This window comes from Mustela nivalis (genome assembly GCF_964662115.1).
Source record: "Mustela nivalis genome assembly, chromosome: 19".
In the NCBI taxonomy this organism is placed as follows: Eukaryota; Metazoa; Chordata; class Mammalia; order Carnivora; family Mustelidae; genus Mustela; species Mustela nivalis.
In genome coordinates, this window is record NC_139038.1 from 39220671 (window position 1) to 39233339 (window position 12669).

A 12669-nucleotide genomic window follows, 5' to 3' on the forward strand; every position below is an offset into this window, starting at 1 on the left:
TTTGCAAGAATAAGCAATCCCATGGGGTGCCTGGCTGGCTCTGTCCATAGAGAACGTGACTCTCCATCTCAGAGTCCTGGGTTCAAGTCCCATGTGGGGCATAGTTTTTCTTAAAAAAAAAAATAAGGAAACACAAACTAATGAACACTCACCAGTGCACGTACCCAGGGCTATGAACGGTCATACCCACATGCCAAAATGCACATGCACAGCACACACACATTTGTATCTCCTGTCACTTTTTTCCTTTTCTTTTTAGTAAACTCTGCGTCCAGTATGGGACTTGAACTCCCTGCCCAGAGATCAGAGTCACATGCTCCACTGCCTGAGCCAGCCAGGTGCCCCCCCCCCGCCCCGCTTCTTACAGAAAAGGTACTGTGTTATACATACACCACCCTCCTTTTTTCCTTTTTTCTTTCCTTTTATTTGATAAATGCTGGACGTCACTTCACAGCCACTATCAGAAACCTCATTCCTTGTCAGGTGACAGGTTTCTGTGGCTTTTCATGGTTTATTCACTCAGTGCCTGAAGATGGACGGCAGTTCCAGGTGGTCAGGAAACTGAGCTGCCCCCGTGTCTGCACTGTGGAAGGGACCACTGGCAGAGTATGGTCAAAGTCTTGGACTTTTGTCCCTCAGGTAGCTGAGAAGTGGTTTGAGTGAGGTTTCATTTTAGGTGGTGTTAGTTTGCCTTTTTCTAATTTTGAGCAAAATTGAGCTCTTTGCCTTTTTTCCTATGAACTGTGACCTGACTGTAGACTGATGTGCATTCCCCACTCCACGCTCAGCCCCAGGGGCAGGGGCTTTGCTTATTTTAGCTGTTTTTTCTTTTTAAATTTTTATTTATTAAAAAATTTTACTTATTTATTTGACAGACAGAGATCACAAGCAGGCGGAGAGGCAGGCAGAGAGAGAGGAGGAAGCAGGCTCCCTGCTGAGCAGAGAGCCCAATGCCGGGCTCCATCCCAGGACCCTGAGATCTTGACCTGGGCGGAAGGCAGAGGCTTTAACCCAGGGAGCCACCCAGGCGCCCCAAATTTTTATTTATTTTTATTCTAGCTGTTGTATTAGAGCCAGAAAAATACTTGGCGGCTGACTACCAACAAACGTTCTGCAGCAGAAGAATGGAAGAATGAAGGAGGGACGGGGCACACTCGTTTCGCTCTTCTTGCTGCGACCCAGCATCAACCAGGGAGTAGAACGAACTCCAGAGGAAGAGAGTAAGTAGCATAGTGGGCCCCGGGAGGGCCGCGGGGCCACGTGGGCTCCAGCGCTGACCTCGGAAGTAAAGGCCAAGAGGCGCCCTTTCTGCCACCCGCTGGGATCCCCAGTGCCCCCGACCCACGCGCCCAGCCTCCGCAGCTGCGCTGTGCGCTCTGAGAGACCCAGGTCGCCGCGAAGGATGCGCGCAGCCCTCCTGGTGACTCTGTGCAGCCCCCTCCACCTCTGCCGCCCCCCTGACGGCCCCAGTGACTACAGAGGCAAGCGGACGTGCATTCGTTTATTGGCTGTCGGTGGCAGGCTGGAGGGTTAGGGAAGGGCCCAGAGTGGGAGCGTGGAGGGGCCCCAGCCCGCACTCGGTCGGGCAGCTGCGCTCAGCGGTACTTCTCGGTTAGGACACACGACACGATGGACAGGAACTTGTCCCAGGCGGTGTGGGCGTCCGCGGTGAAGTCGGCGGGGAAGTGCGAGGCCACGGTGACCAGCAGACAGTGCGACAGGAGCTGAGGGGCGGGAGCGCGGCCCCGTGAGCGCCGGTGCGGGCGGGGGTGCGGTGGGGGGGGCGGGGAACGGAGCTCCCGCAGCCCACACCCCGCGGCTGCCCGCGCCCCTCGCTCCCCCCAGGGGACCCCAGCCCCGCGCCCACCTTGAAGTTGACCGGGTCCACGCGCAGAATGTAGGCGTGCAGCTCGCTCAGCTTGGCCAGGGCGCCCCCGATGTTGTCGATGCTCTTGACCGCCTCGCCCAGCGCGGCCACCACCTTGGCGCCGTGCACGCGCAGGTGCGCCGAGCCTGGGTGCAGGTCGAAGTGCGGGAAGTAGGTCTTGGTCTGGGGGTAGCTGGCGAAGAGCCTGCGGGCGGGGGCGACAGCCACACCTGGTGAGGCCTGCGCGCGAGTGCGCCTCGGGCGGGCGCAAAACTTACCCAGCGTTGAAAAGGCCAGCGGCCTGGAGAAGTCATACTTGAAGGCAGCATTTGAAGACATAAACATTAACGCAAACCATTCCCGTTGAATACGATGTTGTAATTTTACACAAGGACGGGATCCCCATTGCCGCTTCCCCTCTTACCCCAGGCTCAGACAGGGCGCGGTGGAATCCCACCCTCACCGTCCCCTCGCTGGGCAACCCGTTCATTGCTTCACTGATTCCTTCCAGCCATGTTTGTGGACACCTGGGCACTGGGCCCAGCACAAAAGACAGTCTCACAGCCACATGCCCTCTCCGTCCACCTCCTCTTCCTGCTCCCTGAGTGTCGTCCCCCTCCTCCCTGGTCCCTCCGTGCTGGGCCCTGTCCTCCCTAACCCCACACTGTGCCCTACCTGGCTCTGTGCCAGCCCATGGGGCGCCCCCTCACCTCTCCAGGGCCTGGGTGCCAATGGCATCGGCCTGGGTGGAGATCTTGTCCCACATGGACAGGATGACGGTCCTCTCGGCCTTGGTCAGAGACATGGTGGTAGCGGAGCTGGGCGTGCTCAGGACTAGCCTCTGTGGGGCTCACCCCCCAGGATCCCTTTATACACAGGGAGGCTGGGTGGGGGCCAGGCTGTGGCCGTTGGTCTGGAGAGGGGACAGGGCTGTGGGGGTGGGGTCTCTTATCAGACCCAGCGAGAGTGGGTGGTCAGGGCCTGGTGGCCTTGGAGGGGTGAGGGGCTCTCACTCCACCTACCCACACCTACCCGGGGCCTTGGAGGGGGTGTTGGCCACAGCCTGACCAGTGTCCCTGAGACATAGGGGCCCAGTTAGCCCAGGAGTCTCGGCTTGTGTTTGTAGCCCAGCTCTGACCCCCCCCCCCCCACTTCATTCCAGAATCACAGGACGGGGGAAGCCGGGATCAGGTCAGCACACACCACCTTGGGCTGGGACATGCAGTTTCTGGTGGTGAGAAAAATGATCCGCCCCGTGTCTGTGGCAGCCACGACCCGCTCCCACCCGCAATGTAGAAAGGACTGCTGGCAGAGTGTGGTCAAAGACTTGGAACGCATACTTTATTTTTAAAAAGATTTTATATATTTATTTTAGAGAGAGAGAGGGTGCACACATATGTGAACGGGGTCGGAGGAGGGAGAGGGGCAAGCAGAGGGACAAGCACACTGCATACTGCATGTGGGGCCCATTTGGGGCTCAATCGACAGCCCTGAGATCAGGACCTGAGCGGAAATCAAGAGTCAGTCGCCCAGCGCCGGAGCCCCCAGCTGCCCCTGGAGTGACGCCTAGAGCCCTGTAAAGGAGGGAAGGTGTGAGGTGCCAGCACAGCTGTGCAGAGCTCGTGTGATGTCCCTCCTCCCACCTGACTCTGCAGCTCTAAAACGGTTCCGGTCACTCTAGTCCCCTCGCCTTTCCATGGGAATTTCAGAGGCAGCCCAAGATCCATGTGCACAAAGTCCTGCTGGACGTTTTTAGCCTCCAAAGCCAGCATTTCTTCTGCGGGGCGTTTTGATCACGGGTGTTTTGCGGAACTGTTCTGAGAGATGGTTTGGCCTAGACAAGCCTCTGAAACGTCAGCCAGTGTCAGACACCTGTGCGTTGTGGTGCTCCCTTCCTCTGTGCCTGAGATGGGAGCTGGTGAGGTCGTGGGGCGGGGGAGCCGGACGGATGCCCCCTCTCAGCTCGGCAGACAAGGTCCCACCTCTGTCCCTGCGGGCCATACCCGAGTGGGTCCCAGAGGTGGAGGTCTCCTTCCCAGAAGCCCCTTCCAGCACTGCCTGGGTCCTTCTCCATCCTGCTGTCTTGCTTACATCTCACAGCTGCCTCCTCTCCCTGTGAGATGGGGCTCACCTCTGCTAGGGCTGTACTCCCTTCCCCCGGCTTTATGATTGTTTGCTGACAGTCCCAGGATGTCTGTGCGGCCCCTGGGGGTACACTCCAGATGGCAATGGGCCCGGCCCTCCTCGGCCTACTCTTGCTGTTGCTGGGTTCAGGAAAAAACTCTAGGACCACCTCAGGCCTGTGGGCCTACAGGGAGGGTGGTGGCTGTGCCCATGGCTTCTGCTCCTAGAAGGGACACAGGCAGGGAGAGGCAGGGAGAGAGACACAGATAAGCAGACAGGCTGGCCAAGAAAACAGAATGAGTGAGTAAGATAGAAGAGACAGAGGGTCAGAGGGAAGGTCAGGCGGAGGCGGGGAGTCTGGAGGCCCAGAGAAGTCTCAGGGAGGGATGTACCTGGGGGAATCCCCCCGCCATGGCATCTGGGGAACCGGTGGCCAGAACACACCGCAGGGCTGCCCTGTCTCCTAACAGAAGGGAATGACCGGATTCTGGGATGGTGCTCCCAGGAAACTGCCTCACCCCCATCAGACCTCCAGGGTGTCCTCCCCCTCCAGGCAGAAACTCCATCCCATCCTTGACCTCCACAAGGAGAGGGAGGCCCTGGAGGCCTCTTTGTTCCGGAAACTTCCAACCCCCACAAACCATTGTTGTGGGCAAACATCCCATTATTATTTTTTATTTTTAGTTTTTTACTTCTTTTCCTTGTGAAATGCAGTACAGGCCAACAGGCCACCAAATAAAATAAAGATTTTATTTATTTATTTGAGAGAGAGAGCAAATGAGAGAGCAAGCAGGAGCCTGGGAATGTGGGGTGGAGGAGGGGCAGAGGGAGAGAGGGAGAGGGACTGGCTCTGAGCAGGGAGCCCAAAGTCAGACTCATCCCAGGGCCCCAGGATCACGGCCCGAGCCAAAGGCAGACGCTCAACTGACTGAGCCACCCAGGCGCCCCTGACTCCACTCTCTTAATACTCTTTTTGGTTAAACAGAAGTTTGTCATTTTAGTGTCAAATTCAATTATCTTAAATATTTATTTAAATAAATATAATATTTATAAATTTTTATTTAAATATTTATTTAAACAATTTAAAGATGTTGGGGTGCCTGGATGGCTCAGTCGTTAAGTGTCTGCCTTCCGGTCAGGTCATCATCCCGGGGTCCTGGGATCGAGCCCCACAACAGGCTCCCTGCTTGGTGGGGGAGCCTGCTTCTCCCTCTCTCTCTGCCTGCCTCTCTGCCTGCTCGTGATCTCTCTCTGTCAAATAAATAAATAAAATCTTTAAAAAAATCTAAAAACAAACAAATAAATAAAAATTAAAAAACATTAAAAGGTTGCGCCTTCTGTTTACAAATGCTGAATGTCCGTCAGTGGATGAGTGAATAAACAAATCATGGTGTTTCCATTCAGTGACACAGTGTTCAGCTGTACGTGCCCTGGCGCCCAGCACGGCGTGCATGAACCTCGAGAGTGTTACACTACGGGACGGTGGTCAGATGCCAAAGACCACAGTGTCTGAGTCTGTTTGTGTGATGTGTGCAGAAGGAAAGCAGATGAGTGGGCTCCGGGGGCTGGGGTGCGGGAGCGATTGTGTTGAGGGTTCTGAGTTTCCTTTGGATATGATGGAAATAACTCTGGAACTAGACAGTGAGGACTCTTGCACACTTCGTGAATATACAGAATTATACAAAATGCTGCTGAATTGTTCACTTTCAAATGATTAACTTTGCATTGTGCGAATTTTACCTCAATTTTCTTTCTTTCTTTCATTTTTTTTTTTTTTTTTTTTTAAAGATTTTATTTATTTATTTGACAGAGAGAGAAATCACAAGTAGGCAGAGTCAGGCAGAGAGAGAGAGAGAAGCAGGCTCCCGCTGAGCAAAGAGCCCGATGCGGGGCTCGATCCCAGGACACCGAGATCATGACCTGAGCCGAAGGCAGCGGCTTAATCCACTGAGCCACCCAGGCGCCCCTCTTTCATTTTTTTATAAAGATTTTATTTATTTATTTGACACAGAGAGAGACACAGTGAGAGAGGGAACACAAGCAGGGGGAGTGGGAGAGGGATAAGCAGGCTTCCCACAAGCAGGGAGCCTGATGTGGAGCTTGATCCCAGGACCCCGGGATCATGACCTGACCCGAAGGCAGATGCTTAACGACTGAGCCCCCTGGGTGCCCCTTTGCCTTAATTTTCTGAAAAGTGAAATTAGTGTGATGCTGAATCCTGAGGTGACATGGAATCCGTCCATGTTAGCTCTCTAAGAACTTCAGTGTCTGGTCTTTCGAGTGTGACAACTGTTCAACTGGGGCTGGGGCTGGTGTTGTGTGTGAGGGGAGGCGAGCTGTGCGGGGTCTAGTGGACATCTGTCACGGGTACAGCGCCCGACACTCTCCAAGCTGGGTGTTTGGTCCTCACAGCTCTCCACGGGAGAGGTTTTTCCCATTGTTGTTATGTGCTTTAAGATGAGGAAATCGAGGGGCGCCTGGGTGGCTCAGTGGGTTAAGCCTCTGCCTTTGGCTCAGGTCATGATCCTGCGGTCCTGGGATCCAGCCCCACTTGGGGCTCTCAGTTCTGTGGGGAGCCTGCTTCCCCATCTCTCTCTCTGCCTGCCTCTCCGCCTACTTGTGATCTCTGTCTGTCAAATAAATAAATAAAATCTTTAAAAAAAAAAAAAGAGGAGGAAATCGAGGCTCCAGAGGGTTAGGAAGTGTTCACAGTTTCAGTGAAGGAAGGAAGCAGCCCCATGGGTGAGGAGACCTGGGTTTGGTGTGAGGCCGATTGCTGGCTCTTCGGGAGCTCAGGCAAGTCTCTTCTGTCTCTGGGCTGGGGCTTCCCCCATGACACAAGGAGCCTGAGCCCGGGCCGTGCTTTGGGACCCTGACCTGCTGGATGCAGCTGAGCTCCAAGCCCAGGGCTCACACAGAGCTTGTGTCATTGGGGCTGAGCTCAGAGGGACCCTGAAGACTCAGCAGAAGGCCCTGAGGGGCCACAGACCCTCCCCTAAGAGCAGCTCCTGAGTGGCCCTGGCCAGTCTGGTTAGCCTTGGAAAGCGCAGTTCCACATGCTTTCCTGTTTCCTCTGTTCCAACAGCCCCCACCTCACTGCTGGGAGGGATAATCTATCACTGCAGGACCGTAGGACATTGCCTCGCGAATTCGAGACGACTGCAGCACTGTGGTGAGTGGGTGATTCCTTCCGGGCAGCAACACTGCAGCTGAGAAGGTGGAGAGGTCAAGGTGGGTCCAAGATAGGGAACGTGAGCCCTGCCTGGCCCTCTGACAGGCAGTGGCTGCTCTCCTGGGCCTAGAACAAGTGGCAGGACTGATAAGGCCTGACTAAGTGGCCTCCTAGCCCTGCCTACGGGGACCTGGGTGGGGCGGAAGGGTCAGGAATTTTGGTTTCCAGGAATCCAGTTACCTTCAAAAAAGTAGGTTACTAAGCAGAGTATTTTAAATTAAAAATGAGGATGTAGAGGTGTGGGCTGTTAGCAGGGAAACTGAAGAGCGTGAGCAAAGGCCGGCCCTGGGCACATCGTTGCCCGGGAACCTGGGAGGGCTTTGAGCTAGGACCACAGCTAGAGGCCACCTGCTCCCAATCCTGGAATCCCAAAAGAGGGCCAGCCTACCCTCCGGTCCCTCCAGCTGCCGGCGCCAGACTGGATTGGCCAGGGAGTGACCACGAGCTCTGACTTCGGTAACAGCCCACTGATGCAGACCGATGGGGACGGCGTGGAGTTCAGACCGCTGCTCTCTCCAGTCCGGCCCTGGAGAGCCCTGGCCCTAAGCCCCACTAAGGCAGCCTGGGAAGGGACACATCCAGGATCTCTGTGGCCTGAGTCCTGGTGGTTTACCTGTCATGGATTCCAATGTCATTATGGTGATAAGATACTAACCATATAGCCAGAAAAACAACAGATGCTCTTGTGAAGGTTGCTAGCATGAAGCCGGTCCCAAGGGGGTGATTGAAGAACGGTGGGTGCGGCTTCCTGACGGCCCATGGGAGAAGAACGAGGCAAGAGAGAGGGAGCCGGGGAAGACAGGAGAAAAGTCTGTCGCCCCGAACCACCCCTCAGTCCTGTAGTTATTAGATACGGACAGTAATCAGCAAAGGAGCTAAAGAAGGCTTCACATTAATCATATGCCTTGTAGATAAACAAGAAGGAATAGGAGTGATACACTGATTATAAGTCTTACAGATAAGCAAGAAGAAAAGTAGGACATGTCTGGTCAAGTAGAATAAAGTTAATAGTTGAGCAGCACATTCAAAGAGCTCATCTAGTTAGCCACAGGTGCTCTCCGAGGAAGGAGAGATACTGGGAAAATGAAGCAGGTGGTGTCCCGCCCTGAGCAGGCCGGGCATCCCCAGCTGCTAGGCTCCAAGGACGCATATCGTCCTCTCCCCCAGAGGCCTTTTGCCAGTACGTGTCTTTCTTAACCCCATATCTAAACGTGCTTGACGGCTAGTACAATTCCTTGTAGGTTATATTTTAAGTACTACACTGTTCTTAGGGTCAGTTATAGTGGGTTCCTCCAACTCTGGGCCTTCTCCCAGCCCAGGGGTCTCCCAGCCCAGGGACAGCCCCTGAACATCAGACATCATCCTCCCCAAGGTCTGGGGTCATGAGACCGCCCAGTGGGGTAGCAGCATGGTCGGGGAAACTGGAGGAAGGAGACTGTGCCAGGGTCCTGGGTCTCACATGTGGGTACATGCAGATTCACAGTGCCCCTTAGACAGACCCCCAGGACCACAGCTGGCTGTTCCCCCAGACAGGTTTCCCCTTCCCCATTGTCCCAGCTCCCACCGGCTCACCTCCTGCTGCTGTGCCCTTATTTCCTTCTAGGACACTCCTGGTAACTGTAGGAGAACTCAGAAACCTTTCGATTACACATAAAACCAAAACACAGGAGACCAGGAAAAAGGCTTTTGGCATCTTTAATGGAGGGTGAGTATTCCTCCAAAAGAAGCATACACCCAGACGGCCAAAGAGGGATGAACAGCTCACAGGGAAAGCAAGAAGGCGCTTCTCAGACACCGGGAAATACTCGAGTGATGCCGTTCTCTACCATGGTAATAATCAGAGACATTCAACGTAAAATAAGACATGTTTTTCTTTTTGGAAATTTTGGAAAAAAATAAAATCTGCCATGTACCCCACACTGGGCTATTTGTTTGTTGGCGATGTCCGAGACCTTCCCAGTGTGTGCCCACACACAGGCCTGCCAGGCATCAGGTTTGGTGCAACAGGTGAGTTCACCAGGAAGTCAAGGGGTGAGGAACTTGAGAAAGATTTCAACTACTGTCACTTCCTGGGGAAGCCTGGAAGTATACGGGTGCTTCATTGATTTCTTAGGGAGAGCTGTGATGAGGTATAATGCACATCTCGGGCACCTCACTCGTTTGAAGGGTGCAGTTCAGGCGGTTTGGGTCCTTTCAGAGCATTGTAAAAATATCACCACGATCAATTTTGAATGTTCTCATGAACCCAAGGGAAGCCTGGTACCCTAGTAGCCACACGCTGCAACCCCCAGGCCTGAGCAGCCTCATCCTTTTCCTTCCTCCATCGATCACCCTCCTCTGGACGTTTCAGAGGAATGGAACCGCACAGCATGTGCATCTCCAAGGTTCATTCACGCATCGAGGCTTCCTTCCTTTTCATGACCGAGTACTATTCCCTTGTACGGATGAGACTGTATTTTATTCCCCTGTCCACCAGTGGGGGAGGCAGTGCGGTTGTTTGCACTGTGTGGCTACTCTGAACCATGTTTCTGTGAACAGAAGAGTTCTTGCGCAACCTCAGGCTTTCCTTTCTCTTGAGTCGAACCTAGCAGTGGCATGGTTGTGTCATATGGGAACAGCCTGTCTGGCCTTTCTCAGCAACTGCCCGTTTCCCACAGGGGCTGCACCACGTCCTGTTCTCACCAACAGGGTGTCCAGATTCCAGTTCCACATGCTTGCCAGCACTGCTTGTCTTTCTGACTGTAGCCATCCTAGTGGCTGTGGAGTGGGGTCTGTTTTTGGTTCTGATGTGCATTTCCTTAATGAGGAATGATGTGGGGCATCTTTTCATGAGTTCAGGGTCCATTTGGCTAGATTCTCTGGAGAAATGTCCTTTCACATCCTTTGCCCACTTTTCTCTCTATACCTGCACCTGGGTGCCTTCCACTGAGGTCATGGTCCCAGGGTCCTAGGATCAAGCCCCACATTAGGCTCCCTGCTCCTGGGGCTCCCACTCCCCATGTTCGTGCTCCCTCTCTCGCTATGTCTCTGTCAAATAAATAAATAAATAAATATTGAAAAAGAAAAAGTAAAGTGTACACACACACACACACACACAGGATCTCCAAACTCGAGGTGCAGCTCAGACACGCACCTGGGATTTCCACACTCAAGTGCGGCTTGGACACACATGGGATCTCCAGTCTCGAGGTGTGGCTGGGAATCATGATCCATCTGGGCAAGCCAGGGCCTGTCACCCGTTGTCCTAGGGCTCGTGTCTGGGTTGAGCTCTTAAGTTTGCTTGTTAGCACGTGCTGGATACGGGGCCCTACACGGTCCCTCTGCAGGTGTTTCCCTCTTCTCCGCCTTCTTGGGTGGCACCCTCCAGCCCCAGGCTCTGATCTGGGGGGTCCCCTGACTTCCCTCTCGTCTGAGAAACCCTCGCCTAGTCCAAGCACAGGAGGTTCCGTGTAGGCCCGTGTGTTCTTTTAGGAATTCTGTAGTGTTGGCCCTGACATTTAGGTCTATGCTCCAAAAACAAGAGTTTTTGTTTTACATTTTTTTTTTATTTAAAGATTTTATTTATTTATTTATTTGACAGAAAGAGATATATAGAGAGAGAACACAAGCAGGAGGAGCTGGAGAGGGAGAAGCAGGCTCCTGCCAAGCAGGGAGCCCAACATGGGGCTCGATCCCAGAACCCCAGGATCATGACCTGAGCTGTAGGCAGACGCTTAACGACTGAGCCACCCAGGCGCCCCTTTGTTTTAAAGATTTTATTTATTTATTTATTTTTAAAAGATTTTATTTATTTATTTGATAGCGAGAGATCACAAGTAGGTGGAGAGGCAGGCAGAGAGAGAGAGAGAGAGATGGAAGCAGGCTCCCTGCTGAGCAGAGAGCCCGATGTGGGACTCGATCCCAGGACCCTGAGATCATGACCTGAGCCGAAGGCAGCGGATTAACCCACTAAGCCACCCAGGTGCCCTAAAGATTTTATTTATTTATTCGACAGTCAGAGATCACAAGTAGGCAGAGAGGCAGGCAGAGAGAGGAGGATGTAGGCTCCCTGCTGAGCAGAGAGCCCGCCGCGGAGCTCGATCCCAGGACCTTGAGATTATGACCTGAGCCGAAGGCAGAGGCTTCAACCCACGGAGCCACCCAGGCACCCCGTCTTTTACTTTCTTGCTGCGGTGAAGTCTGTACTTTCTGCTCTACGCGAAGGGAACCGGCCCAGCCCTGCAGGTGCGTGGAGAACCCGGCTCGCAGCCCCGCGCATGCGCGCAGCTTTCCGGGAGCCCGCCCCTCCCCCGCGCGTGCGCACAGACCGCCTGCGCCTGCGCCGACGGCCCCTTCTGCGCGCAGGCGCGTTCTGCGCTGGTACTTGGCCCTGCCGCGGACGTCTTGCGAAGTTGGCGGGACGTGGGTGGTGGTTCGTGGGTTTGCAAGTTCCGGGGGTCGGTCAGCCCGGCTCCTGGCGCCGCACGGTTCCACGGCCTCGGGCGCGTCCTCGTCAGGCTCGTTCAGCCCCGCGCTGGGCGCGTCGTTCCCCGAGCCTCCCGCCCTCCGGCCCATCCTTCTCAGGTTGTGCCCCTGCCGGCCCGGGCGCGTCCTCTTCCCCCCGTCCCCCTCCCGGTCCCCAGCGTCCCCGTCTCCAGCGTCCGCCCCCCGTCCCCCATCGTCCCCGTCGCCCCCGCCCGGTTCCCCAGCGTCCCGGTCCCCCACCGTCCCGCTCCGTTCCCCCCCATCACCGTCCCCCCGTCGGTCCCCCACCGTCACTGACCCTCCCCCACCCCGGTTCCCCGCCGTCCCGTCCCCTCACCGTCACCCCCGTCCCCCACCGTCACTGTCCCTCCCCCCGTACCCCGCCGCCCCCGCCCTGCCCCCAGCGCCCCCCGGGTCCCCCAGGGTCCCCGTCCCCCAGCGTCCCAGTCCCCTCCTCGTCCCGGTCCCCCAGCCCCCCGTCAACGTTCCTGCTCTCCCCCCGTCCCCCGCCGTCCCGTCCCCTCACCGTCCCCGCCTCATCCCCCACCGTCACTGTCCCGTACCCCCGTCCCCCGCCGCCCCCGCCCCGCCCCCAGCGCCCCCCCCCCCCCCCGGGTCCCCGGCACCATGGGCGACAACACCAGCCCCATCAGCGTGATTCTGGTGAGCTCGGGCAGCAGGGGCAATAAGCTGCTGTTCAGGTACCCCTTCCAGAGAAGCCAGGAGCACCCGGCGTCCCAGACAAGTAAGTGAGCGCGGGGGAGCCTGCCCGCCCGCGCTCGGACGCACGTCCGTGACTTGGGTGTCCTCGAGGATGGAGGCGCCGCCTGCCGCGTCCCGAGCAGTCGGGGAGTACCCGGAGTCAGAGAAAATCCTCTCGGGATTCCGCGGCGCCCCTCCGTCAGCGCCCGCCCTGCCTCCAGCCTCGCAAGAACGCGCTCTGGCCCCTCGAGAACGTACTGGGCTTGAAAGACCGGACCCA

At 55.8% G+C, this 12669-nt stretch overlaps 2 protein-coding genes and 1 long non-coding RNA gene across 16 annotated transcripts in view; 2 read left to right on the forward strand and 1 right to left on the reverse strand.

Annotated features, from left to right (window-relative positions):
* The first annotated feature begins 270 nt into the window (after positions 1–270).
* Positions 271–9133, forward strand: LOC309854507. Of its 2 annotated transcripts, none has more exons than XR_014306264.1 (4): positions 271–372; positions 1060–1220; positions 7077–7222; positions 8827–9133. It is a non-coding gene; the product is annotated as an uncharacterized lncRNA (long non-coding RNA). The 2 variants fall into 2 exon arrangements; XR_014306265.1 differs by lacking the exon at positions 271–372 and adding an exon at positions 545–639.
* On the reverse strand, positions 1510–4121 carry LOC309854559 (hemoglobin subunit zeta). Of its 2 annotated transcripts, none has more exons than XM_082713848.1 (3): positions 3850–4121; positions 1868–2072; positions 1510–1724 (listed from the first exon to the last, which is right to left on the reverse strand). In XM_082713848.1, the coding sequence occupies exons 1-3, from the start codon at positions 3939–3941 to the stop codon at positions 1596–1598; spliced, it is 426 nt and encodes a 141-aa protein (XP_082569974.1). In that variant the 5' UTR covers positions 3942–4121; the 3' UTR covers positions 1510–1595. The 2 variants fall into 2 exon arrangements, with proteins under 2 accessions (XP_082569974.1, XP_082569973.1); XM_082713847.1 differs by lacking the exon at positions 3850–4121 and adding an exon at positions 2578–2784.
* Positions 9134–11553: 2420 nt separating the features above from the next.
* NPRL3 (NPR3 like, GATOR1 complex subunit) overlaps positions 11554–12669 on the forward strand; it is a 38048-nt gene continuing 36932 nt past the window's right edge. For 5 of the 12 annotated variants that reach the window (XM_082713669.1, XM_082713670.1, XM_082713671.1 and 2 more), the window contains exon 1: positions 12284–12432. In XM_082713669.1, the coding sequence (XP_082569795.1) occupies positions 12315–12432 (118 nt within the window). In that variant the 5' untranslated portion in view covers positions 12284–12314. Of the gene's footprint in view, positions 11787–12283; positions 12433–12669 lie in introns of those variants that run through there. The other 7 variants (XM_082713664.1, XM_082713661.1, XM_082713666.1 and 4 more) reach the window with 5 other exon arrangements.

What these genes read in the sequence shown, in the direction of transcription:
- LOC309854559 (XM_082713847.1), bottom strand. Translation starts at nt 2,672, where the DNA reads ATGTCTCTGACCAAGGCCGAGAGGACCGTCATCCTGTCCATGTGGGAC. An exon ending in GGCACCCAGGCCCTGGAGAG is followed by an intron (nt 2,073 to 2,577) that starts GTGAGGGGGCGC and finishes CCCCGCCCGCAG; the next exon opens with GCTCTTCGCCAGCTACCCCC. An exon ending in TGGACCCGGTCAACTTCAAG is followed by an intron (nt 1,725 to 1,867) that starts GTGGGCGCGGGG and finishes CCCGCCCCTCAG; the next exon opens with CTCCTGTCGCACTGTCTGCT.